We start from the raw sequence: 26,995 nt of genomic DNA on the forward strand, positions 1-26,995 counted from the left end.
CTGTCTCCACCTGTCCAGTTACCACTCAAAGTCTCTGTCTGTCCCTCTGTCTCCGAGTCTTTTTTTTTTTTTTTTAACTTTATTTATTTATTTATGGCTGCGTGGGGTCTTCGTTGCAGTGTGCGGGCTTCTCATTGCGGTGGCTTCTCTTGCTGTGGAGCATGAGCTCTAGGTACGTGGGCTTCAGTAGTTGTGGCTCACGGGCTTAGTTGCTCTGCAGCATGTGGGATCTTCCCAGACCAGGGCTTGAACCCAGGTCCCCTGCATTGGCAGGAGGATTCTTAACCACTGCGCCACCAGGGAAGTCCCTGTCTCCGAGTCTTTACCTCTGTGTCTCCACCTTGTCCCCAGCACACTCTCCCAGGTCCCTGCCCTGGCCTCCCCTATTCATGGTCACCCTGGGGTCCCTCCGTGGCTACAGAAACAGGAGTGTGTGTGGGGGGGGGGGTGGAAAGGGGAAGCCTGGCACAAGCTGGGTGGAGGGCACTGGGGACAGCAGCAGCCTGACCTTGTTGGAGCCCAGTCCCAGGTAAGAAAGTGGGTCACCTTTTTTCAGCAAGGAACACGGATGCCCAGAGAGGACAGGCTCTTCCCCCCCACAAAGGGCTCTCCTTGCCTCCTCTGTCAACTCCAAAAGCCCAAAACTTAATTTCCTTTGCATTTAACCAAAACCCAAACACGTTGGCATAAAAGTGGAGGGTTTTCAGAACTCTGCTGAAATTTTTCTTCGCCAGAAATATCGCTTCCTCCAGAACCTTCCTGAAGTTCTGTGAGAGTTTTTAAAAACCTTGTGTCTCCTTGAGAACTTCAATGTCGGTCTTCAGAGTGACACAGAGCTGACTTCCTCATGACAGTCTTCCCGTCTCTGCCCAAACAATCAAATGAAACCAAATGGATTGTTTTTAATTTAGAAAAAAATAATTAAAATCGAAGTCAGGTTTTATGATGACCCTCCAAGGGAATTCAGAGAGATTCATGCACAAAATTTCCTGTGACTATGACAAATGGTTTTCAGGGAAAAACCAAATGCTCACATCATTCGATGCATTTGACCTCATGTGAATTCGAAGACCAGCTGCTCACCTCCTCCCTCTGGAATTTTCTGGCCAGGAATTGAGGCAGAACGTGTTCAGAGAGTCTGTTTTTAGAAATTTTAGACTCTGCTGGCAGGAGTGTCAATGGAAACAACCTCTTTGGAGGACAAATTGATGACAGCTGTCAAAATGTAAAATGTTATTGCTTTAGGACCCAGCAATTTCAGTTGTGGAGATTTGATATCAAGTCTTATTTTGTTCATTGAAACAAAAAATTTAGAAACAGTCTAAGTGCCCATTGGTAATTATTATGGTAATGTATGTGCTGAAAACCTAAACAGTGGTCCAAAGGAATCAACAATCTCAAAGTCATAATGTTGAGCAAAAAGAGGAAGTTTCATCATTACCTTTTCCATGAAAAAAAAATCTAGCTTTTAAAACACATTATTGGAGAAAGAAACATTACAAATCAAAGTTGTGAGATCAAATTGCCAAAAAGAATGTTATTTTTGAGCTTGATACAAAAGACATCAGTGTGTATATTGAAAACTCTTGTTCTTACACTGTGACAGTTGCTCAAAATTGTAGTACATCAGGTCTAGGGTGGCTTTTCTGTTTTCTAAGAGTTTATGGTTGCCTTTCTTTTCCCTTGACAACAGATACCATGTTCATACATACATATATGCAACATCTTCAATATACAGTGAAAAATAGCCAAGATCTTAAGTTCATACCAAGACTGTCACACCTCCTGGCATTGGCTTAAGCACTGCCCCATGCCTGAGCTCTCAACTGGACCCTTGTCACCCAGGCTCTACCCCTGTCATGCCCCCTTTCCCCTGGTGATCCCACAGGCCCAGGGCAACAGCAGCTGGGACAGCGTCCCTCGCCTGTGTCTCAGTTCCCCAGCCTCACATCAGAGGCTGCGCATGATCCAGCCCCACCTTAAAAAAATACCACCATTTATTAAGGTTGACTGTGTGCCAGGCACTGTGACAAGTGTTTCACAACTGGCTTTGTTGCCTCCACTTTAGACAGGAGAAAACTGAGACTCAAGGAGGAGAAGTCACTTGTTCCAGGTCTCACAGCGGTAGGTGGCCCAGCCAGAACTGAACTCCAGAGGCCTGCATTGAAACCATGTATTCACTCTGCCTACATGACTCCCCATTAATGCAGATGGGAGATGTCCTCCTCCCACCCTACTCCAGGGGACTCTGGGTGGGCCTGACCAACCCAGAGAAATAGCTGGTTGGGCACCACTGGCAGCCCCCAACCCTCCTCCCTCCCAGTAGTGGCTGGGAAGGGTCCGGAATCAGGAATCAATGGGTAGCTGCAAAGGCCAAAGGTCAGACAGGGGTTTCCTGCCCATCCCTGGGAACTTCCTCCTTCCCGACCCAACTCCCACCTCCTTGATGAACACCACCCTGGAGGACCCCTCCCCGCTCAACTACCCCCCACTCCACTACCCTGGCTAATAGGGGTATGGGTCCCCATGCCACCGCCTTCAGCCTGCTGTGCCCCCCACAGGCAATGGACAGCAACTGTGTTATCGTCACCCACCCCTGGTCCAGCCTCTTTTCCATCCCCTTGCCCCGTTCCCCTCGGATCCTATCCCTCCCTCCTGTCAGCCTTGACCCCATGGGGCTAGGGGCTGTGTCCCACTCTGTCTCCCCAAGACTGAGGACCCCTCACTGCCAAGTCTGGGGCTCTTGGTGGGGCCTCTGGCATCACCCAGCATAGGGGTTTTCCCTGGAGCTCCTGGATCTGGGGGGACGGGTAGGAGGGTATACCCAGAATCCTTCTTTGCTCCTTGGTCCCGAAATCCCTTCCTTGCCTACCTGGGAGTGACCCACAGTGAAGCTTGACCCTCTCTATCTGGTGCTTCCCCTTCACCAGCTCACAGAGCCCCAAGATGAGGTTTCCAGCAGGAAATGGTAGTAATAATACCAATGGCAAATCATTTCTCCCAGCCCCCTCCCCGGCCCTGGGACCTGGTACTGTGACCACCTCATCTCACAGAGGGGAAAACTGAGACACAGACAGGAGAAGCCCCTCACTCAAGCTCACCCTGGCCCCAGGTTCACTGCTGCCTGTGCTTACTAAGCGCCTACATGAGCCGGGCATTGGGTGGGATGCAGCTCGGGGAACCTGCGCCAACGCCATCCACCCATCAGCCCTCTGTGAGGCCTTCCTGTGCCAATTACTGAGCACCTACTGTGTGCCTGGCCCTCAGCTAAGCGCTCCGCACAATTTAGCTCCTGTAATCATCCCTGCCATGTAAGATGAGCACACATCTGTAGCCAGCCCTTCCTGAGGGGAGGTGAGTCCAGCTCTGTGAACGACCAGAGTGAGACACCCAGGCGGTCCTTTCTCCTCCCTTCGTCTCGGTATCCTCCTCCCCACGATGGGGATGTTGACATGAGGTCATAGGCAGGTGAGACCAGCTCTGGGCACAAAGCAAGGGCAGGTGGGGAAACTGAAGCTCAGCAAGGCCAAGGACGCCTGGTCACCTAGGCGGTGCCCCACCCAGTGTTAATCAGAGAGGCCCAGACGTATTTTGGTGCCCTCCCCCCTTCCCTTCACAGCCCGGGTGGGAGTGTTGTGATAACCCACAGCCCCCGTTTCCTCCTGGCCAGGAAGGAGCCAGGCAAAGGAAGTATTAAGAGGAGTAATATAAACACTTCCCCCCTCCCCCCTGCCGTGGCAAGGTCTAGAAGGGGCAGGAGCCACCACCCAGAGCAGACCAGCCAGCAGAGCAGTGCCAGTGCACCGGGCAGAAGCTGGGAGGAGATGGGCTTGGCAATGGAGCACGGGGGATCCTATTCACGGGCAGGGGCCAGCCCGAGGGGCTGCTGGTACTATCTGCGCTATTTTTTCCTCTTTGTCTCGCTCATCCAATTCCTCATCATCCTGGGCCTTGTCCTCTTTATGGTCTACGGCAACGCGCACGTGAGTACCGAATCCAACCTGCAGGCCACCGAGCGCCGGGCTGACGGCCTCTTCGGCCAGGTGGTGGGGCTCACAGCCTCCCAGGCCAACCTGTCCAAGGAGCTCAACCTCACCTCCCGTGCCAAGGATGCCATCATGCAGATGCTGATAAACACCCGCCGCGACCTGGACCGAATCAACGCCAGCTTCCGCCAGTGTCAGGCCGACCGGGTAAGTCCACAGGCCGGACACTCGTCCCGGGGAACCCCGGGCTGGTCACCTCACCTCTCTGAGTTTCACTTTCCTCGTTCATGAGACAGGGACAGTCACGGACCCTACATTTTGCGTGCCGAGCCCATGTAGAGAAGCAATGCGTATTTTGTCTGTATATCTCATGCAATATTTGGGACACACTTAGACTAAAATGTGATTTGTGGTCTATCTGGAATTCAAGTTGAACTGGGCATCCGGTCAGTTATCAGACCTAGGCCCATGGCTTCATGTGTATAAAGCGCCCAGAATGTACCAGCACACACTAGCTGCAAATAAGAGCTGGCTTAATAAACGCTCAGAGTGTTGGATTCTTAGTAATTAGTATGAATGGCTCAGGTTTGCCTAAAGGCTGGATGTCCGCTTAGGAAATATTATCTCTTCATTGAATCCCAGGAGGTAGGGAGAAGATTTAAAACCCTTTTGCAGAGGGGAAATGGAGGCCTAAGAGAAGAGGTGGCTTGTTGGGGGGCGGGGGGCAGCAGGGAGCAGAAACAGGCAACCCTGGGTCTCGTGGAGACTGTCAGCCCCCCTCGTACCCCCAACTCCTGTCAAACGCACTCAGCAAGATCCCCCATGTTCTCACATATACACGATGCCTTTGAGGAGGTCCCGTTCCTGGGAACACTGAGATGTTGCCTCCTCAGGCTTTGGCTGGAATGGGGTGAGAGAAGGGGTGGGCAGGGGAAGGGAAGGGTTGGGGAGAGGGGTAGGCTCTCCTTCTCCCACAGGAGGTGTCTGGGCTGTTCGGGGCAGGGGACCATGGAAAGAAAAGGCCTTTACTGGGGCTTCAGACCACCCAGCCCCTGCCACTGGGCAGGAAGGATGTGCACAGCTCCCCTCAGAACTGCCCAGGCAAGGGTGAGGTCTCCCCATCTCATTCCCCCAGGACAGGGCAGGTCCCCCTTAGATCCTCAGAAAAAGGTGAGTCCCCCTCAGACCCCCAAATGAGGCAAGTCCCCCCTCAGACCACAGGGCTGGACCATGTACCCCCTCAAATGCTCCCCACCCCTGACAAGGGCAGCCCCCTCAGACTTCTCAGTTCCCGGGATTTGGCCCTTTTGAATCTTTCAGGACACGCATGTCCTTCCGGTCCAGGAGCCATTAGGAATCCCAGGATCATAAAGTTTTATTCTTTTGTTTTTTGGTTTTTGTTTTTCATTTTTGGCCATGCTGAGCCAGGATCTTAGTTCCCCCACCAGGGATGGAACCCATGCCCCATGCAGTGGAAGCGCAGGGTCTTAACCACTGGACCGCCAGGGAAATCCCTTTTTTGTTGTTGTTTTTGGTTTTGGGTTTTTTTTGTTTGTATCATAAAGTTTTAGACCCTCACACGCATCTCCAAATCCCGGATGGCCCCATCATAAAATATTAGAAATCTAAGAATCTGCCTCTTTACAACTTTAAATTTTGAAAATCGTAGCTTCCCCCCACACACAAGTTGACAAATTCCTCTGTCCTGGAACCCCTCAGGGTTTTCTCCAAGGACCCCCAGGAAACGGGCACTGATGCTGGGGAGTAGCCCCACCCCTGCCACGGCAGCCCCACATGTCTGATGGTACCAAGTACGAATTTTGATCTTTCCCTGATCCTGGTGGTGCTATGAGACGGATTTTTTTCTTAAATTCTCTGCAAATGCAGTTGCATTTCTGGCTCTGAAACCCTGGGAGAGAAAGGGGAAATTAACTCAGTGTGGTTTTTTTAGGGTTATACCCCACTCTGCCTGGGTCAAGGAAGCACCTCCACCCAGGATGCATGCAGGAGAGATTTTTTTTGCCATGGATTTTTCTTTATTCAGCATTCGTAATAATCTTCTTGATGGTCAAATTATCCTGAAATAGGCTGTAGGAACACCCGCAATCTGGCTCCTGTGTCTTTTGATGGAACTCCACTAGTCTTTGAGAGCTTCCTTGCTTTATGTCCTAACAAATATTCCAGAAAACCCTTCAGATTGTTTAAACTTGTTCACTAATCAACTAGTTCTCTTCCTCTGAGTCCAGGGCAACCATGGCTACTGGAAAGTGAGGGAGAGACTCCTGAATTACTTCATAAAGATGTACCTGAACACTCCTTAACAAGAGAAGATACTTTTTTTTGTATTGTCAGATTGCACTAGTTCTAAGTAAATATTCTTCTCATCATCTTGACATCTGAGAACCTGTGCAGAAAAATACTTCTGTATTTTGGGGAGCCATTTCCTCCAACTGGAAGAAAACCTCTTTCCCACTTCATCTTTGGAGCCAACTCATACCCTGAGATCTTCCCTTTCTGTAGTTAAGGCTTTTGAAAACAGAAGTCACTGGAGCTTCCAGAGCTATTTCTGTCCTCCCCCATGCCCAGGTCATTAGGACAGGGCCAGCTTCCAAAGGAGTAAGGACAAAAAGTGACAGAAAGGCACACCCTCTTCACCCTTCATACCTTTACTTGTTATATTTCTGCAGAGCGTTCTGTTCCAAAGTTTTAAAGACATAAAAAACGTTATAAAGTTAAAATTTAATTCACATGCCATACAATTGGCCCATTTCAAGTGTACATAACAGGAACTTACCTGGCGGTCCAGTGGTTATGACTCACACTTCCACTGCAGGGGACACTGCAGGGGGCACAGGTTCGATCCCTGGTCCGGGAACTAAGATCCTGCATGCCGTGCGGTGCAGCCAAAAAGAATAGTAATAATTAAGTGTATATAATAAAAAAAAAAGTGTAGATGAAAGAAAAAAGAAAAAAGTGTACCTAACAATGATTTTTAGTACATTCACAGAGTTGGGCAACCATCAGGACAATTCAGTTTAGAACATTTTCATCACCCCCAAGAGAAACCCCATCAGCAGTCACTTCCCATTCCCCCTCACCCAGCCTCTGACAAACACAAATCTGCTTTATGTTTCTATGGATTTACTTACTCTAGATATTTCATTTAAATGGAATCATGCACTATATGACCTTTTGTGTCTGGGTTCTCACTCTCAGCAAGATGTTTCCAAGGTTCATCCACATTGTAGCATGTGTCAGTGCTTCATTCCTTTTGATAGTCAAACAATATTCCACTGTGTGGATGGATCACGTTTTATCCATTCATCTGTTGATGAAACACTTGGGCTGTTTCTACCTTTTAGCTACTGTGATTAGTGCTGCTGTGAATATTTGTGTGCAAGTTTTAGTGTGAACATATGCTTCCATTGCTCTTGGTTATATATACCTAGGAGTGGAATTGCTGGGTCATAGTGTAATTCTATGTTTAACTTTTTGAAAAACTGCCAGACTGCTTTCCACTGTGGCTCCGCCATTTTTACATTCCCATCAGTACTGCCTGAGAATTCTGTTTCTCCACATCCTTACCAACACTTGTCCATTCTTGTTTTTTGTTTTATTTATAGCCATCCTAATGGTTGTGAGGTGATATCTCATCATGGTTTTCATTTGCATTTCCTGATGACTGAAGATGATGAACATCTTTTGATGTGCTGGTTGACCTTTTATATATCTTCTCTGGAGAAATGTCTATTCAGATGCTTTGCCTATTTTTCAATTGTGTTATATTTTATTATTAATTTCTAAGAGTTTACTTTTATATATTCTGACACATCATCAGACACACGATTTGCAAATATTTTCCCATCTATGGGTTGTTTTTTTCCCTTTCTTAATGTTGTCCTTTCATGAACAAAAGCTTTTAATTTTAAGTCCCTTTATCTGCTTTTTCTTTTGTTGCTTGTGCTTTTGGTATCATATCTAAGAAACCATTGCCAAATCCAAAGTCATGCAGAGTTAACACCTGTTTTCTTCTAAGGAGTTTTATAGCTTAAGCCCTTACATTTAGGTCTTGGACCCATCTTGAGCTAATTTTTGTATATGGTGTGAGGTAGGGGTCCAAATTCATTCCTTAGTATGTGGCTGTCCAGTTGTGCTAGAACCATTTGTTGAAGAGAATCTTCTTTCCCATGAAATGATCTTGGCAGCTGTATTAGTTTGCTAGGCCTGTCTTACAGTACAACAAATCAGGTGGCTTAAATAACAGAAACTTATTTTCTCACAAGCACAAGATCAAGATGTTGGTGGAATTGTTTCCTTCCCAGGCCCATCAGGATCTGTTCCATGTCTCTCTCCTTGGCCTGTTGATGGCTGTCTTCTCCCTGTGTCTTCACATCATCTTCCCTCTGTGCATGTCTGGGTGTCCAGATTTCCTCTTATAAGGACCCACCCTAATGACCTCATCTTAACTTAACTGCCTCTTTAAAGACCCTCTCTCCAAATACGTTTACGTTCTGAGGTCCTGAGAATCAGGGCTTCAACATGGGAATTTGGGGTGGGGGACACAATCCAGCCCATAACAGCATCCTTGTCCAAAAAAAAAAAAAAAAAACAACTGTTTTTAGGGGAATTCCCTGGCGGTCCAGTGGTTGGGACTCAGCACTTTCACTGCTGAGGGCACAGGTTCAATCCCTGGTTGGAGAATTAAGATTCCCCCAAGCCACACAGCGCAGCCAAAATCCGTTTTTAATTGGCTGTAAATGTTTTCAAGATTCATTCAAGTTGTAGAATATATCAGTGCTTTGTTCCTTTTTATTGCCAAATAGTATTAATCATAAACTTTTTTTTTTTATCTTGGTTGACTAAAGTGCCTAGGGAAAGAGGTGGGGTTTTTTAAAATTAATTAATTTATTTATTTTGGCTGCGTTGGGTCTTCATTGCTGCGCGCAGGCTTTTCTCTAGTTGCGGCCAGTGGGGGCTACTCTTCGTTGCAGTGTGCGGACTTCTCATTGCAGTGGCTTCTCTTGTTGCGGAGCACGGGCTCTAGGCGTACAGGCTTCAGTAGTTGTGGCACGTGGGCTCAGTAGTTGTGGCTCTCGGGCTCTAGAGCACAGGCTCAGTAGTTGTGGCGCACAGGCTTAGTTGCTCCACGGCATGTGGGATCTTCCCAGACCAGGAATCGAACCCATGTCCCCTGCATTGGCAGGCAGATTCTTAACCATTGCACCACCAGGGAAGTCCAGGTGGGGTTTCTTTTAACTTTTTTTCTAATTGAATGAATGAAAGATCCTTTAAATTCTATAGTGCTTTACAGTTTTCAAAAGTTTCACACACATGATTTCATACAATCCCATAATACCCCTTTTTAAATTCCCTACCCCTATATTCCCCCTCCCCTCTTCCCTCTCCCCACTGGTAACCACTAGTTTGTTCTTTATCTGTGAGTCTGCTTCTGTTTTGTTATATTCACTAGTTTGTTGTATTTTTTAGATTCCACATATAAATGATATCATACAATATTTATCTTTCTCTGTCTAACTTATTTCACTTAGCATAATGCCCTCCAAGTCTATCCATGTGGCTGCAAATGGCAAAATTTCATTCTTTTTTATGGCTGAGTAGCATTCCATTGTCTATAATCATAACAACTTTTGAAGATCAGAGCAGCATCCCCTGTAGAGAAGCCATGTCCTTGTGAACTATGCCAACACAGACCACCTGGGTGCTGGATCTGAGGCCCCAGCCCTGAGAATCTGGGCAGCGCCGGGGGCAGGGGGTCCCACAGGAGCCGGACACTGAGCTCTGTCCTGTGTCTCATCCGGACAGGTGATCTACGTGAACAACCAGCGATACATGGCTGCCATCATCTTGAATGAGAAACAATGCCAAGAACAACTCAAGGAAAGTAACAAGAGCTGCGATGGTGAGTGGGTTAGGGTTAGGGTTACAATTATGGACAGTGGATAGCAGGGTAGCTGACTCCCCACCCAGTCTCTTGGCAACCCCCAACCTTCCTGACTCTTATTGTCCTATACCCTTAGCTTTGGCCCTCACACTGAACCAGAAAGCCAAGACACTGGAGATGGAGCTGGCAAAGGAGAAGGTGGTATGTACCAAAGACAAGGAAGGTCTAGTGCTGGGCAAGCGAGTGATGGACGAACAGCTGGCCGAGTGCAGCAAAGCCCGGGAACAGCAGCGGCAGGAGCGACAGCTGGCGGAGGACCGTCTGAAGAAGGTGCAGGCCCTCTGCCTCCCGCTGGACAAGGACAAGTTTGAGGTGGAGCTGCGCAACCTCTGGAGGGACTCCATCATCTCGCGCTCCCTTGACAGCCTGGGTTACAATGTGTACCATCCCATGAGCTCAGAACTAGCCTCCATCCGGAGAACCTGCGACCACATGCCCATCCTCATGAGCTCCAAGGTGGAGGAGCTGGCCCGGAGCTTGCGGGCTGGCATCGAGCGTGTGACCCGTGAGAACTCGGACCTCCAGCGCCAGAAGCTGGAGGCCGAACAGGGTCTGCGCGCCAGTCAGGAGGCCAAGGAGAAGGTGGAGAAGGAGGCCCAGGCCCGGGAGGCCAAGCTCCAGGCTGAATGTGCCCGGCAGACCCAGCTGGCCCTGGAGGAGAAGGCAGTGCTGCGGAAGGAGCGTGACAACCTGGCCAAGGAGTTGGAGGAGAAGAAGAGGGAGGCTGAGCAGCTCAAGATGCAGCTGGCTGTCAGCAACTCGGCCCTGGACACCTGCATCAAGGCGAAGGTGGGCCAGAGGTCCCTGGCTTCAGGTTGCATTGGGGGTGGGTCTGGAGGCCAAGCTGATGGTGATGTTGAAGTTGGGTTTGAACTTTTGAACTTTTTCTTTTTTTTTTTTTAATCTTGGTGTTGAGGTTGGCTTCCCAGTCTAGGTTGGGTTACTTAGACTCACTTGAGAATTTCACTGGTTTCACTGATGTTAGGATTGAGGCAGGCTTGGAATGGGGATCAGCATTGAGAAAAGGTGTCCGGTTAAGACTGGAGTTGGTGGTCGGGTGGCTGTCAGGTCCAGGGTTGAGGGAGGGACAAACCTAGAATTGTGGTTGCTTTGGGATTGGGGTGAGCTGAGGCACTGAGGGTGGATTTAGGCTTGAGGCTGAGATCAGACATGGGTGACTGTGAGTCTACAATTGGCTTTAAGATTATGGTTATGTATTAACATAAGGATTTTATTGGCGTTAGGATTGGGGTGGAGTTTGGATTGGGAATGACATTGAGAAAGGGTTAAGGATCGGGGTTGAGTTTAGGAAGGAAGGTGGGCCTCAAAATTGGCTTAAGGTTAGGATTAGCGACTCATCCAGTGTTGGTGTCAGGGTTGGGATGGGTTTGAGTTGAGTTGAAGGATCAGGGGACACCAGGTTAAGGATTGGAAGTGATACTGGGCTTAGGGTGAGGGTTAAGGCAGGTCTAGAGAAAGGCTTGATGTGGACTCTAAATTTGTGGTTAGAGTTGGGTCAAGGTGAGTTCTTGGTGACTCCTCTGTCTAGAGTTGATTTGGGTTAAGGTTAGGGTTCCATGTAAGATTTCATTAGTCTTAGAATTAGGTTGAGTTTGGAGTTTGGATTGTGAGGAAAGGTTAAAAGTTGGGTCAGGGGTCACATGCAGGGTGGCTCTTGGATCAAGGATTTGGTGAAGAGTGAATCTAGGGTTTCAGTGGGTTTGGGACTGCATTGAGTTGAGGCTGGAGTTGAAGCTCAGGCGGGTGTAGGTGGTTGGTGGGCCTAGAGATGATTAGAAGTTTGGGGCCAAGGGCGGATTCAGAACTTCATGGGCATTAAGACTGGAATTGGCATTGACCATGGGCTAGGAGTTGAGATTGGGTTGCATTTAGGGTGGCTTCTGTTTGTTAGGATATATTTGACGTGAAGGATTAGGTGAGCCTGGGCTTCGAGTGCGGGTCAAGACTGGGTCTAGAGTAGAAGCCGGGTGGATGTTGATCTTAGGCTGAGGCTGGGCTGGTGTTCTAACTCAGGTAGAGGCTGAGGTCTGAGGTTGAGCTGGGGTTGAGTGTGGTATTGGAAAGGTATTTATAGGTGGTCGTAGTGGAGTGCAGGGCTGGGGCTGAGGGAGTGGGGGTGGGGGGTAGATTTTTCATAGCGGCTGGGTCTAGGGGATGGGTTATGGTCAGAGTTAGATGTAAAGTTATGATCAGATCAGGTTTGTCATTGGGACTGGGTTAAGGTCAGGCTTTGATTCTAAGGGAGGTTCTGTTTTCAGGTTGGGATCTGATTTTAGGTGACTGAGTTCAGAACTGGTTTTGGATTTCAGGTTTGGAAAGATCCTCTCGGGGCCCTTCAAGGGATGGCATTGAGGATCGAGGTCCAGTTGGTTTACAGAGTGGGTCAGCTTCAGTTTGGAGCGTGGCTGGGGTGGGTGGATGGACTCAAATGGGGTCTTGGATTGGAGTCAGGCTGGCACCAAGGCTGTAATGGAGACCGTGGCAGGACCCATGCAGAGTGGGGTCTCCGGGGGCTGCCAAGGGAAGCCGGTCCCTGCAGTCCCCAGTCATTTGAAGGCAGGTGTCTACAGGTGATTATATATGCATCATCACATGTGTCCTTCTCCATGGGTATCTGTCTGTTTTTTCTGCCCTGGAAGGAACTCAGGTCTCCAAGGGTGTGGAGAGGCAGGAAACTCCCTGGGACTTGTGTTTGGTAGCCCTGGCCTCCACCAACCTCCTTTCACCCTTCTTCCCACAGTCGCAGCCAATACCAGTGCCAAGACCTGCAGGCCCTGCCCCCAATCCCCCGCCCATTGGTGAGTGACAGAGGGCAGAGCCAGGAAAGGGTGGCGGATTCCACCTTGTATCCTGGGTTGCCAGCCCATTCCCTGACGCTGGAGCGGGGGTTACTAAGACATTAGGTCGGGGCTGACCCCTCCCTCTCTCGGCAGACCCAGCTGGGCTGGAGGAATTCAAGAGGAGGATCCTGGAGTCCCAGCGACCCCCTGCCAGCAGTGTTTTAGCATCAGCCAGGTGAGGCTCTGGACAGGCTGAGACAGTTCATTCTCAGGGTTTGGATGAGGCTGGGTACAGGAATAGGGGTGGAGGGAGGCTTGTATCACACTTGTTGCTTCCTTAATCGAGCGCTTGCTGTATACCAGGCCCTATGCTGGACCCAGGGGACACAGCAGTGACCAAGACACACACAGTTCCATTCATGAAACTCCCGAGTAGTGGGCCAAAGAGACAATGAAGGAGGCAGGGTAAGAAGAGTGACCAAGAATCTACCACGATTGGATGCTTACTGTGATCTTGGCACAGTCCTCAGCACTCTGCCCAATTAACTCATTTAATCCTCAGAATCCTAATCCATGGGTGAGCTACTGTTATCCCCACTTTCTGGATGAAGCAAATGAGGCACAGAGAGGGTGTGCATCATGCCCCAGGTAACACAGCCAGAGCTGGGACATGAACCTAGGAGATCAGACTCCAGACAGGAAAGTGAAGGCCTGGATGAGGAAGGGACCTTTGAGCTGGAGGCTAGACAAGAGCTGTCCTGGGGGAAGGCAAGGGGAACAGTGCTCCAGGCAACAAGAACAGCCAGGGCAAAGGCCCTGTGGCCAGACTAGGGTGGCAGAAGTGAATGGAGCCGAGAAAGGGGAAGAGGGAGAGCAGTGTCCGAGAGTGACCCTGGGCCTCTCACTCCACCCTTCTGAGCCGCACTTTCTACTTCTATAAAAATGGGGGTCTCTGAAATCAAAGGCGTGCAAATGCTTTGCCAGCTGTCAAGTGTTGTCCACACATGGCTGGAGCAAGGAACCCAGGGCCTCAGAGGGGAGCATCAAGGGTGCCTGGCACACGTTCAGGTGATGGCTCCATGCCTTTGACCCCCTCACTGCCTCCCAGGGCCTGGTCATCTGTTGGACGGCACCCTGTGCGTCACGGGGAAGGTGACTCAGACCACAGCTCCAAGAACACCCTGTGCTCCCTCCAGGGTCGCTCCTACACCCCCCACCCCCCCACCCCCTACCCTGTTCAGGACCACGCTGCTGACCTAGGATTGGCATCCCATTTGCAGTTTAGGACCTGAGGTTCGAGGAGGTGTGTGGGATTTTTGTCAGACCCCTCTGATCCCAAAGCCTGTGCCATCAACACTTTTGCCACCAGGCTATTGTCAAGCTAGGTCTATTTCAGCCCCAGGGTGCTAAACAAAGCCCTTGGGGCCAAAAAGATTTCCAAAATGTCTGTCATTAACTCCCTACGGTCCTCCGCACCCAGCTCCATCTTCACTATGCCTCTTCTTACATGCTCCCTCTGACAGGGAGCTCACCCCCTTACGGAACTGGGTCCCCTTGCTCTGGGTAGCTCTGCCTGGGAGAAATCCCTCAGCCTCAGGCAGCCTACAGAGAGGGAGGCAAGTGGGTAAGGAGAAGACCCTGCTCTGAGCAAACAGTTTTCCTCTCTCCATCTTGGCCTGAAGCCATCATGGCAAGGAAGGAGGTTCTATTATTATCCCCATTTCTCAGAGGAGGGAACTGAGGCCCCAGGGAAGTGATCAGCCCGGGGTCGTGCGTCAGCAAGTCAGGGTTGGAGCCAGGCTCCCTGTCCAAGCCTGTCCCGGTCCCAGCTGAGGATGGGGAAGCTCTTGACATTGTTTACCCCAAATGACGTACCCCCCCGCCCCCTGCCATGGAGGAAACAATGTGTACTTAAGCCTGGGCCCCTCCTGCTTCTCTCTGCAGTATCACAGGAAGGGCTTCTGGCCCATGGGCTCCCGCCTTGATTTGCCTTCCTCTGAGAGAGGGGCCAGGCATGAGCAGGCTGGGGTCTTCCTTCGGCTCTGGTTTTGAGCCCCAGCTCGGCCAGGCACTCAGTGGACAGCCAGTGAGTGACTGAATCGTAACGTCCAAATTTTATATGCACCCAACAGGGGGCCAGATCCGAGGCCCCGCATCAAATCACCCACCCCATGATGGGGACTGTTGATTCCTTTTCCACTCATTCCTCTGGGCTTCGAGAAAGTCTGCGCTGCTGCTAACTCACCCTAAGGCCTCCCAGACCCTTGCAGTTCTCCTGTATTCACAGAGGGAGGGCAGACCCAGGCTCCGGCGTCAGCTGCACTTGAGAACATGGTCTTGCTTTTTCATTGAACATTTTTAAGTGGCTTTCTATTAATGGCAAATGCACCAGCTTTCCTTTACTTGGTAAGACTGAGCATCCTTTGGAGATCACTTTATTTAAATTAAAAAAACACAACACAATGGAGGTGAAGACAAATAATAAGTGAATATTGGTTTAGCGACTACGTGGCTAGAGATGGCACAAGTCACAATGTGGAAGGCTGAAGATGGGAGCTCAGCCCTGGCTCTGAGCGGAGCACACAGCGAGTGTCGATTCAAGTTCTCTGCCATCACTATGACCATTTGTTTTTTCATTCAACCCATATTTCTTGAGCAGCTGCTGGGTGCTGAGGACACAGGGAGGAATAAGGCACAGAAATCCAAATCCCCACCCTCGTGTGGCTGACAGTCTAGTGGGGGAGATGGATGACAAACCAGATGAGTGAGCCGTGATAGGGACCCTTGGTGATGCGTGAGACAGAAAAGGGATGAGGGAGCTTCAGGAGGTTGGAATTTTCCACGGGGGTGGGAGGGGCGGGGCCAGGGCAGTCTTCACTGAGGAGGTGACATTTGAGCAGAGAACTAAAGAAGATGAGGGAGGAGCCATGAAGGGATTCTCAGAAGGGTGCACCAGGCAGTGAGCACAGCCCGTGCAAAGGCCCTGGGGCAGGACCATCCATGCCCGGTGAATTTGAGTGAGGCAGCTGGTGTGGCTGGAGCTGAGTGATCGAGGGGAGAGTGGGAGGAGGTGAGGTCAGGATAAATCAGGCAGGGCCTTGGGGCTGCAGTGAGGACTTTGGGAGCCCTGGGAAGGCTGTGAACAGCCGAGGATGTGACCCGACTGGGTCGCTGGTTCATTCTGGTCGCTGTTGTGGAAGGTGAAGGTGGGAACGTGGGACAGGGGTGAAGGCGACTGTGCTGGTCCAGATGAGCGACGGGGCTTAGGAGCCCCAGTCTCTGAAAATGGCCAGGGATGACCCTCCCTTGCAGGCTGGTGAGCAGGAGTAGTTAAAGGATGTCTGTCAGGGCTGCCTTGGAGCCTGTGAATCCTGGTAGAGGACAGAGCCTGGAGCTGGGAAGGGGGGGACCAGAGCCAGCCAAGGAACGTGAGGCTGCGGGGGCCCCAGGGAAGAGCCAGGGAAGGAAGGGAGGGGGCCAGCGGAAGCAGGACTTGGCAGAGGCCCCCACCTCCCCCATCAGGAAACAGCCTCTGAGCCAACCTCTGACCCCTCGTGAGAACCTCTGGCAGGCCCAGGAGGGGGAGGGGCATTCCAGACAGCGGGATGGCTCCTGCAAAGGCAAGGGGGAGGGGCGGAAGTGAAGTGATGGCTCTGAGAAGTTGGGGGCTACTTTGTCAGGTTTTGATTCCCCAGTGGGGAGGCCTGGTGGGGGCACAGTGGGTGGAGCCTTGAATGCCAGATACAGACGATCTGGCTTTGTCCCGAGGGCGCTGGGGAGCCATGGGAGCATGTGGGTAGGGGCAGCTCATTAGAAAAACCCTCCTGGGAATGAGTGAGGGGCCAGGTCTAGGTCAGTTCTGTGTAGACCAAAGAGGGAAACTGAGGCCCTGCCTGGGGGACGGGGGGGCCGGAGACTTTGGGCAAACACCCAGGATCCCCAGGGCCTTAGGGAGCAAAGGGGAGAGTGTCAGACAGACTGCCACAGAGGCCTGGAGTGCAGGCAGCGGCCCCTCTGTACCTCAGTCTATATAATGGGCACACATCTCAGTCCCACCTGTCCCACAGAGGTTCAACAAGGCGAAATCTAAGGGGAGGTTGAAACCAGCAGGAGCCCTAGGGTTCTTGGGAACAAGAAGGGGCCCAGGGTAAGAGGCAGGCCCCGGCGAGGTTTGTCCTGCCATCTGTCTGTCTGACTGACTATTGTATTCCCATCTCTTTCCTGCCCCAGTGGCTGAGGAGGCTCTAGGCCCCGAGGACCGAGGGGTGGCCCCGACTCACCGGTCTGGAGACTAGGTGCAGCGAGACGCCCACGGCGAGGGACACAGCCAGGGTGGAGTCAGATGACGCACGCACGACAAAGTGGGCGCCCTTGGCCTGCGTCCTCTGCTCATCCTCCGCCACACCCCACCCACACCCCCTAACACTCTCTCCGCACCACACAATCCCTCACCCCCTAGATGCCGGGACGACGTGACAGATGCAGTGACATCAATCACACAGACATGGTGGTGACGTCACACCGAGACAAGGCAATGACATCACAGAGATACACGGCGACATCACACACGCACTTTCTGCCCAGCCCTTGCCCAAAATCACATCCCTTCGTGCACACGGGTCAAGGCACCCACAGCATCCCACTCATCTGGAGCATCTTAGCGCTCCAGGTCTGGGGGAGTGAGAACAGGAATTCACCTTCGTCCTCCCCTGAGAGTTTCCAGGCCCCCGAGAGAGGGAGCATCTGGTCCAGGGGACCCCTCAGAGCCCACGAGGGTGCTGCCCTCACTCTCTCTCCCCTCCATATCCAGCCCTGTCTGTGCCCATATAAATATTAGTGGCACTAAATAAATGTTATCAAATCCCTTCAAAGACTCCAGAGTCATGATTTCTGCTTTGAAAAGGCACCACCAGGCTCTGAGTGAGAAAAAAAACTAGAAATAAGATGAAAGCTGAAGAATCCCGTCCCCAGCGTCCCCAGGTCAGAAGACCCTTCAACCTGGAGCAAACGTGAGTAGACACCAGCTTCCCCCAAGCTGTAGGCATCTCCATATGTGAAGAGAAATGGCAAAATCATAGTCAATAAGGGTTTCATGAAATGCCTACAAAACCCCACATTGTGACAACATTTTTGTCAATTTAGTGTTTTTTTAAAGTAGATTTTTCTCCTATTTTCAAAAAAAATAGCAGATATTTAAAAAGCAGTTTCTTAAATAAATACAAATAAAAAGCGGTTTTTGAAAAAGCAGATTATCTATTTGTAGCTTTTGTTTTTGCTAGGTTTACAGAGATTCCCCCAGGTACAGACAACAATTACTGAGGTACCACAGCCTGTTTTGCAGGACCTCCTCCTTGCCAAAATGATTCCAGAACAATATCACAAAAGTCCCAGGCATTTGTTTTGTTTGAGGTTTTTTGGTGGGAAGATGGGATGTTAGAAAGGGCACCAGTGTCCAGTTAGGGAGCACTTCAACTCACCAATCACTAAATTAGCAGGAAGCTGGGGAAATTTTGCACATTAGAGGAACACAGGGAAATCACAACGTACCCAACAGGCTGGGGGAAAAAAATGTTAAAAAGCTGTAATACCGACTGCTGGTGAAGATGTAGAGAAAAGGGCATTTTCCTGTGGGACTGGTAGAAATGCACATCTCATCCTGGCCCTTCTGGAAATTAGTTTGATGATATTTAATAAAAATGAAGACAGGAATTCCCTGGTAGTCCAGTGGGTAGGACTCTGCCCTTTCACTGACCAGGGCCCGTGTTCAATCCCTGGTCGGGCAACTAAGATCCCGCAAGCTGTGTGTCGTGGCCAAAAAAAGAAAAGTGAAGACATACAAATCCTTTGTCTCAGCAACCCCCTTCCTGGGACTTTATCCCTGAGAAGTGAAAACTCCAGGAAACAAAGCAAATGGCCTTTGGTGGTAAATGGCCCAAAAATTGTGGTCTAGGGCTTCCCTGGTGGCACAGCGGTTGAGAGTCCGCCTGCTGATGCAGGGGACACGGGTTCGTGCCCTGGTCCGGGAAGAACCCACATGCCGCGGAGCGGCTGGGCCCATGAGCATGGCCACTGAACCTGCGTGTCCGGAGCCTGTGCTCCGCAACGGGAGAGGCCACAACAGTGAGAGGCCCGCATACCACACACACACAAAAAAAATTGTGGTCTAGAATCTCAGCTTGTCTGTCTCTCCACTTTGATTTGATTCCCTCCCAGCCCATCCCCTGGGACCTTGGACAGGGAGGGGATGAATCACGAGGAGCCGAGGCTGGCAACGCCACGCTTAGGGCAGGCTAGTCAGGAGGGACAAAGGAGCGATATTTCCTGGATACAGGAACCCGGACGAGAGACGGGCCGCTGCAGGAAACACTCGGCTGGGGCCCCGCCAAGCAAGGGCAGGAGGGTCAGCCAGGCCTGGCCGCCCAGACGGGCCAGTCTGGAGGCCCCAAGGAAGCAGGGACGTCCCTGACCCTGAGCCTACTGCCTGAGCAGCCTGGAGTCCTGGGGAGGATGCTGACAGCAGCCAGTCCCAAGCAACCGTCGGACACCTGAGTTTGGCTTCCAGACTCTGACATTCCTGCATTCAAATCTTGGCTCAGTCAATCTCAGCCTCCATTTACTCACCTAGAAATAAGTGTAATAATAATCATCCTAGGGACTTCCCTGGCCATCCAGTGGTTAAGATTACGTGCTTCCACTGCAGCGGGAAAGGGTTCGATCTCTCATCGGGGAACTAAGATCCCGCAAGCAGTGCAGTGCGGCCAAAATAATAATCATCATCATCCTTAACTCTCTGGACCCATGGGCGCAGGTCTCTGATTCTTGGTTGGTCTCTCCCATTCACAGCATCCCAATATCATCCTTCTAATCAGCCCCCACACCCGATCTATTCATCATGGGATCTGACCATGTGCCTCTCCCGCTCACATATCCTCCATGGCTCCTCATTACCCTGGGAACAAAGCCCAGTTCCTCAGCTCTCCTGTGCCCTCCCTCCTCACACACAATGCCGCCTTTGCCTCCAGCTGTCCTGGACCTTTGACTCTTTGACTACTCAGTGACTTTTGTGTTGTGCCCTCAGACTAGAATGCCTTTTTCTTGCCTGCAAATTCTTCTTCCCCCAAGGCCCAGCCCTAGAGATTTCTCCTCCAGGCAGCCCCCCTAGATGCCCCAGGTATAGTTCTTGCTCCCTCTGGGTACCTCTTGGGCCCCATCCTTCCCTCTTCCCAGCCCTGACCCAGTAGCTCTGACTTCTCCAGGCTGGTGTCCTCCCCATCTCCACCCACCCCGGGGAGCTAGGTAGGGGTTGAGTACCAGTCAGGGAGTAACTGGGAGACTCTGTGGTCCAGCCGCTGGGTGAGGTTCTGACTCTTTGGCGATTTCCTGTGACCTCTATAAATAACCCCCCCTGGCTGCTTCCCACAAACTGCCTCTCCCTTCTTGGAAAAAGGGACCATAGCCAAGGACCGCAGTCCAGCTGTGTGCCAGGGCCCAGGCATCCTTCCCCAAAAGCATCTCCCCAACCCAGACCCCACTCACCCCTCCTGGGAGCCCTCCAGGCCTTGCCCACACAGAGGACATCTGGGCACCCATGTCTTCTAGACCCACATTGTTGCTTCTTCTTGTCTTTCTGCAAAATGGACATAATAGTAAGATCCATGCACTAAACTCATGGAGTGACCCTTTCCCTCCAGAAGCCTTTCATGGTGGGGGTTGGGGGGGCAGCAGCTGTCGAACAAGCAAACAAATCAACAGACTGTGACATACTGCAATGAAGTCATGAAGAAACGGGGTCGGAGGTCCCTTTAGTTGGGTGGTGGGCCCTGGACACCTCCCAGACTCTGCTCATGTGTCCCCTGAAACCGGAGTTTGTATCTTCAACTACTAGAGGTGATTTTTTTCTGATTCTGGAAAAGATCCTGACCCTATTTGAGACTCCATGTCCACCTCTGGCAAAAGGGGAGTTAACCATTCATATGCCACCAGGTGGGTGTGGAAGTCTGGATTTCTGGGACCTTAGGGGCCTGGAGCTTCACTGGACTGCCAGGCACCTTCTTTGTTAGAGCAAAGCGCCCTCTGCTGGTTCCTCACCGCCACATCAGGTCACCCATTAAGTCTTGGAATCAAAGGCTTCGCTATCAGGATCTTCCTCTCCTCCTGGACCTCTTCTCCCTCCTCTCTAGCCCTCATCACTCTACTTCCAGCCACACTAGCCACCTTGCTGTCCCTCGAACACACCGTGATGCTCCCACCTCAGGGCCTTTGCACGTGCCGTGCCCTCCGCCTGGGATGCTCTCGCTAGCCTCTCCCATCTGGTTTCCTTCTTCTCACCTTTCAGATGTCGGTGCAGATGCCACCTCTGCAGGGCAGCCTGCCTTTACGTCCACCCCTGACCAGGTCAGGTCTCCTCATTGCAAGTTTGCCCAGCAGCCATCAGACCTCACCAAAAGGAACTGTGTCTCTTCTTTAACAAGGGCAGGAGTTATGTCTGTTTATTCCCCTCAATGATCCCAGCCCTCTACACACGGCCTGTCGCCCAGAAGGCCTGCAGTGAACTCAAATTGAACTTGAACAGACCTACGTGCAAATCCCAAGCTGGGGACCTCCAGCAACTAACTACTTCTCTGAACCTCAGTTTCCTCACCTATAAAACTGTAACAAAATATCCACTGCATTGTGCTGTTATGAAGATCCCATCAAATGATGTGTACAATTCTAACACATAGTAGGTGCTTGGTAAATATTCACTGAATGAGTGAATGAATCACTGAATGAATGACTAAGCATGAAAAGGAAGTAGGGATTTTGCAAGTCACTTTGAAGATAAAAGAAGCAAAGTTTCAGGACTTCCCTGGCAGTCCAGTGGTTAAGACTCCGTGCTTCCAGTGCAGGGGGCGCGGGTTCAATCCCTGGTCGGGGAACTAAGACCCCACATGCCATGCAGCACAGCCAAAAAGAAAATAAATAAATACATACATAAATAAATAAATAAATAAAAATTAAGGGCTTCCCTGGCGGCGCAGTGGTTAAGAATCCGCCTGTCAATGCAGGGGACACGGGTTCAAGCCCTACTCTGGGAAGATCCCACATGCCGCGGAGCAACTAAGCCCACACGCCACAACTACTGAGTCTGTGCTCTAGAGCCTGCGCGCCACAACTACTGAAGCCCGCGCGCCTCGAGCCTGTGCTCCGCAACAAGAGAAGCCACCACAGGGCTTCCCTGGTGGCGCAGTGGTTGAGAGTCCGCCTGCCGATGCAGGGGACACGGGTTCGTGCCCCGGTCTGGGAAGATCCCACATGTCGCGGAGTGGCTAGGCCTGTGAGCCATGGCCGCTGAGCCTGCGTGTCCGGAGCCTGTGCTCCGCAACGGGAGAGGCCGCAACAGTGAGAGGCCTGCGTACCGCAAAAAAAAAAAAAAAAAAAGAGAAGCCACCACAGTGAGAAGCCGTGCACCACAACGAAGAGTAGCCCCTGCTTGCCACAACTAGAGAAAGACTGCATGCAGCAACGAAGACCCAATGTAGCCAAAAATATAAATAAATAAACTTATAAAAGAATTAAATAAAATAAAATTTAAAAATTAAAATTAAAAAAAAAGGAGCAAAGTTTCAAGATTAATACTACAAAAAGGAATGACAGCTTGCAGAGCAATAAACACTGATTTGTGTACAAAATACAAGATACAACATACTTTATAGGTGCAGTCACAAGTATGCAAACATGCAGAGAAAGTTCTGGAAGTATACACGTTAAGCCGTGACCCCAGGGAGGGGGTGTTTAAACGTTTCCGGATCACCTGAATTTTTTACATTCCTTTGGTATTTGCAAAATAAATTAAAAACTATGAAACAAAGACCCCTGAGACCCTCTGACCTCCATCCCAACCCTCCACTCCTAGTCCCCCAGCATCAGGTGCCAAAAGAGACCTCCATTCAGCCCCACTCCTGGGCCTGAACCCCCAGAAAGTCCCTGCTAGGGAATCTGGACAGCTGTAGCTTGGTCACAACCAGCAATAGAGGCTTCACCGTTTGGGGTCAAGTTCTTCCCCTAGGGGCTGAGACTCCCACTTGGACTAAGCTGTTCCCAGATGCCTCAAGGCTTCTGGGTGTCCGCCCAGCCTGGGTCTGAGCTTTGGCCGCCCCCTCACTTGCCCACGCAGAAGTCTCGGAAGATGATATCCAGGATCTCCTCGGTGCCCCCTCCACCGGTGATGCGGGTCAGGTGCCCTCGGGCGACCCGAAGTGCTTCGGCCGCCAGGGCTAAGTCTTTCGCCTGCTTGTAGTGGCCAAGGGCATCCAGGCAGCCCTGGAGGTGATGCTGGTGCCTCGCCCGTGTCAGAAGTGGTGGGCCTGTGGATGGCTCCCCACACCTGGAAGGGACAAAGGATGGGGTCTCTCTCAACATTCAAAGGGGAGGGGATAATCATACCCATTTTTTAGATACAAAAACTGAGTTGGCAGGGTAGGTTCGTGCCCAAAGCCAGTGGCTCAGCCCCTGAACTTGGACAGAGGGAGGTTGCCCAGTAGGCAAGGGGGGCTCACAATGCAGCCAGCTCCTTCCTCAGCGCTTCCAGGAGGCCATCCAGCCCCTCGCCAGTCAGGCAGGACAGCAACAGGTGAGGGGGCAGGTCAGGACTGGGATCTGGGCCCCCTGGCAGCAGGTCTGACTTATTCAGCACCAGCAGGAGGCGCTGGCTGCACCCATTTGGGCTCCCGGCTCCTGCAGGGATGACAACGGTGTCCAGGAAGTTGCAGCTGGACGGAGAGGCCAGGTCAGAAGCATCCAGCACGGCCAGGATGAGGTCAGCCTGCTCCAGCCTGGGGAAGCGGGAAAACGGAGCGTGGACCTCAGAGTTGAGCAATTAGGAGCACTGGGCAGGGGCAGGGGCAGAAGCCGAACTTAAAAAGCTGCCCTCCCCAAATAGCTGGGTCCCCGCTTAATGGGGCTTAGTAGCCTTTCCTCATTAACGAAGAATGAAAAATAAATGCAACCGGTTGAAACAGCAGCGGAAGGGCCCCGTTTCCCCCTCCCACCGCCCTGCCTGCCCACCTTTTTTGGGCGCGCCGCACGCCCTCCTGCTCCACAGGCCCCACGCCCTCCCGCAACCCCGCCGTGTCGCTCAGCAGCGCCGGGAACCCGGCCAGGTCCACGGGGGTCTCCAGCACATCTCGGGTGGTCCCCGGCTCCGGGGACACGATGGACACAGGTTTCCGGCCTGGGGGTGGGGTCAGAGGAAGGAGGCGGAGTGGAGATGAGGGAGCCCCTCCCCCAAGGCTCCACCCCCACCCCACCCCCACCCCCGGGCTGGACCTTTTCTTCGACCTTCCTGGCCCCTTCCCCATCCCTGAAAGCTCGGTAGCCACCCACCCCCACCCCGCCCGCTCCTAGCCCCCTGCCCTGGGCCCCGCCCCCTGACCACGCACTGAGCAGGTTCACTAGGCTGCTCTTGCCGGCGTTGGGAGGTCCCGCAACCACTACATGAACCCCTGAGCGGAGCCTCTGTCCGCGCCTGGCATCTCGAAGATGTGCGCCCAGTGCCACCTCCAGCTCCCGCACTTCACTGTCAGCTGTGGATGGAGGAAAGGAGAGGGAGTACGGAGGCCTCTGGGGGCTGAGATGCCAGATGTCCCCACCTCCCACCCCCCAAACAGGCAGACCCACCTCGATCCAGGACGCCCTCCTCCAGGTTGTCATCCTCACCAAAATCGATATAGGCCTCCACGTGGGCCAGAGCCTGAGGGAGGGAGGGGTGGATAGTGTGATCACACAGAAACCTACCCCTCAATGTGCCCAGGTCCAGCCCGACATAAAGGGTCAGATTGGAGGCTCATAGACAGGAAGCGCTAATATAGGAGATGGTTAGGTAGGGTCTCTGAGGCAAGGTATGAGCGAATGGTGTACTTGCCTTAGTGAGGGTCTCGGCCCAGCCGCGGCAGAGATGGCTCAGCTCCCCATCTAGCTGCCTCAGGGCCTGTCGCCGCTGTGCCTCGGTTTCTGCATGGATCAGATCCGCCAGCCCCTCCACCTCGGTCAGGCTCAGCTTCCCGTGGGCGAACGCCCTCCTGGTGAACTCGCCTGCCTCCGCAGGCCGCAGCCCTGGCACACTGCCTACGGGAAGGTCCAGGGTCCTGAGCCCCCCTGGTCCCTACCTAGGCCCACCGACATAGCCATACCTCAAACCCAAGGCTGCAGACTCACCCAGGGCCTGCAGGACACCACTCACCACAGCCTGGCCTCCATGCACGTGGAACTCCGCGCAATCCTCACCCGTGAAACTCTGGGGACCTAGTATGTTGAGGAGATAGGTGTCAGGAGGATACAGCCTGGGCAACGCCTGGAAGGAGGAAGCTGGGTCATCGGAGCTACACGCGGTTCTGGATCTGGAGCCCCTCACCCGGGAACCAAAGCACCAGCGCGCGGTCCAAAGGCTCCCCAGAGCGGGGGTCGCTAAGCAGGCGCAGGCAGGCTTTGCGGGACGGGGGTAAGTCCCGGGGGGCTGTGAGGCTCCGGAGGGCCTGGCCGCTGGCGGGGCCGCTGGTTCGGATCACCGAGATGCCGCAGCGGCCTTGGCCGGAGCTCAGCGCGAAGATAGTGGCTCCGGAACCGGGGGCCGGGGCGCCACTGCCCTGGCGCGTGCACGGTCTGGGACTGGAGAGGAGGAGAATCAGTCAGTGCATCTGAGAAGTTCTGCCGTCAGAGTGGCAGGTGGATAGTGGGCTCGATGGTCGGGAGCTGACCCAAGTGGAAGTTCTGCGGCTGGGGGATGGACAGACTGGAAGGTCTGAGGCCGGAAGATGACTGGATTGAGATCTCTGAGAGCAAAAGTTGACCCAGATGTGGGCTCTGCGGCAGGGGGATGGACAGATTGGGGCTTGGAAGAAGGGGAAAGGTAGTTCTGCCGCAGGGAACTGCGCCCCCAGATCCCAGAGGGAGGGTTTGGGGCCCAAGTAGCGCCCTACGCTGTCACACCCCTTCCCCAGGTCGCCCCACCTGCGAGGCCCACGTGCCGCCCGGGCTACCAGGGTCCACAGCTCCCGCCACATGGATTCTCAACCAGCGACACGCCTGCTCGCCCAGCCCGGGGAGTCTGCAAGTCCAGGCAGGAAGCCCCGCCCACTCCGCGGCGTGACTGGTAAAGCGCTCAACGATTCTCGATTACCATTGGGCCCCTTAGAAGACGTACCGCCCACCCACTGAAGATCTTCGCTTCTACTGGCTGATGACAAGGAAAGAGGCAAGGGGCTCGCACGCAGGGGTGCAGCGAAAGGGTGTTCCACCGGCAACATTAGACAGAATTTTTAGGATCCTAGAGCGGCCGGGATCCTAGATACCGGAAGTGAGAGGTGGAAGTAAGGACAGGGCTTGGCATAGAGCAGTGGGAATTATAGAGAGGCGAGTGTTTGAGTCGAAGCAAGAGCATCTCAGTGGCGGGAGTGATGAGTTCCGGGGAACCTACGCATTGGCCCTGGGAAAATCTTGTCAAAATTTCTGGGAAGACTTCTACTTGTTTTCTCGTAACTCTACAGTTTCTCGCCCCTCCCCATCTTTCCCTCCCGCCGTACCCTCGGCCTCGGATGCCCTTCTTCATTTGACAAACTCTGCCTCAGTGCCTAGCTCCAAGGTCCCCCTCCGCCAGGAAACCTCCCAAGGACCCCCAGCACAGTCTTCTTTCCCTTCTGGGCTACTCTGGCCCAGGTCTGTTCCTGCAGAGTTGAGTGTCCGCTCTGTCTCTGGCTCCCCGAAAGCCAGAAAGGGGAGTCTCAAAGATTACTTTCAGGTTAACCCAGGACAGCGCCGGCTCGCGAAATAAAGCGCAGATGGTGGAATTCCAGGCACCAGATGGGCGGGGTCTCCGGGGGTGTTTTCTCGCGGCTAATTTTCTGGTTCTTGGACGGAGAGAGCGGGCAGCCCGCCTGTACTTCGGGTAGACGGGAACAGGACACAGTTCTAATGACCTCACACCTCGCCCTGCTCAATTTTTTCATTTGTAAAAGACGGGCGAATGATGACATTCGCAGTCTCCGAGTTGTTCCATCTGTCAAAAGTATACATCAAACTCCTACCGTGTGACCACTAAGAATCAGTCTGGGTCCCTGCCCTCGCTGGCCTGTCAGTCTAACGGAGGAGGCTACACAGGATGGTCAGGGGGTCCGGGTGACAGGCAAAATACAGGGCACCCAGTTAAATGTAGATTTCAGATAAACAAGGAGTAACGTTTTAGTATAACTATGTCCCATACAATATTTGGG

At 52.4% G+C, this 26,995-nt stretch overlaps 2 protein-coding genes across 5 annotated transcripts; one reads left to right on the forward strand and one right to left on the reverse strand.

Annotated features, from left to right (window-relative positions):
- Nucleotides 1-3,824: 3,824 nt before the first annotated feature.
- Nucleotides 3,825-17,565, forward strand: PLVAP (plasmalemma vesicle associated protein; the record flags this gene model as incomplete). Its single annotated transcript, XM_079702594.1, has 6 exons — nucleotides 3,825-4,193; nucleotides 9,810-9,906; nucleotides 10,025-10,737; nucleotides 12,710-12,767; nucleotides 12,903-12,984; nucleotides 16,980-17,565. 6 exons carry the CDS (start codon nucleotides 3,825-3,827, stop codon nucleotides 16,984-16,986), a joined length of 1,326 nt encoding a protein of 441 aa, XP_079558720.1. The 3' UTR covers nucleotides 16,987-17,565.
- A 4,783-nt stretch (nucleotides 17,566-22,348) lies between these two features.
- GTPBP3 (GTP binding protein 3, mitochondrial) lies at nucleotides 22,349-26,032 on the reverse strand (the record flags this gene model as incomplete). Of its 4 annotated transcripts, none has more annotated exons than XM_079702806.1 (9): nucleotides 22,349-23,115; nucleotides 23,288-23,563; nucleotides 23,796-23,961; nucleotides 24,170-24,313; nucleotides 24,408-24,480; nucleotides 24,652-24,854; nucleotides 24,945-25,031; nucleotides 25,141-25,394; nucleotides 25,812-26,032. In XM_079702806.1, 9 exons carry the CDS (start codon nucleotides 26,030-26,032, stop codon nucleotides 22,890-22,892), a joined length of 1,650 nt encoding a protein of 549 aa, XP_079558932.1. In that variant the 3' UTR covers nucleotides 22,349-22,889. The 4 variants fall into 4 exon arrangements, with proteins under 4 accessions (XP_079558932.1, XP_079558933.1, XP_079558935.1 ...); XM_079702807.1 differs by lacking the exon at nucleotides 25,812-26,032 and adding an exon at nucleotides 25,737-25,804; XM_079702809.1 differs by lacking the exon at nucleotides 25,812-26,032 and adding an exon at nucleotides 25,737-25,789 and having other exon boundaries at nucleotides 23,288-23,500; nucleotides 25,141-25,388.
- Between the last annotated feature and the right edge of the window lie 963 nt (nucleotides 26,033-26,995).

Source organism: Hyperoodon ampullatus (genome assembly GCF_949752795.1).
Source record: "Hyperoodon ampullatus genome assembly, chromosome: 4".
NCBI lineage: Eukaryota > Metazoa > Chordata > Mammalia > Artiodactyla > Ziphiidae > Hyperoodon > Hyperoodon ampullatus.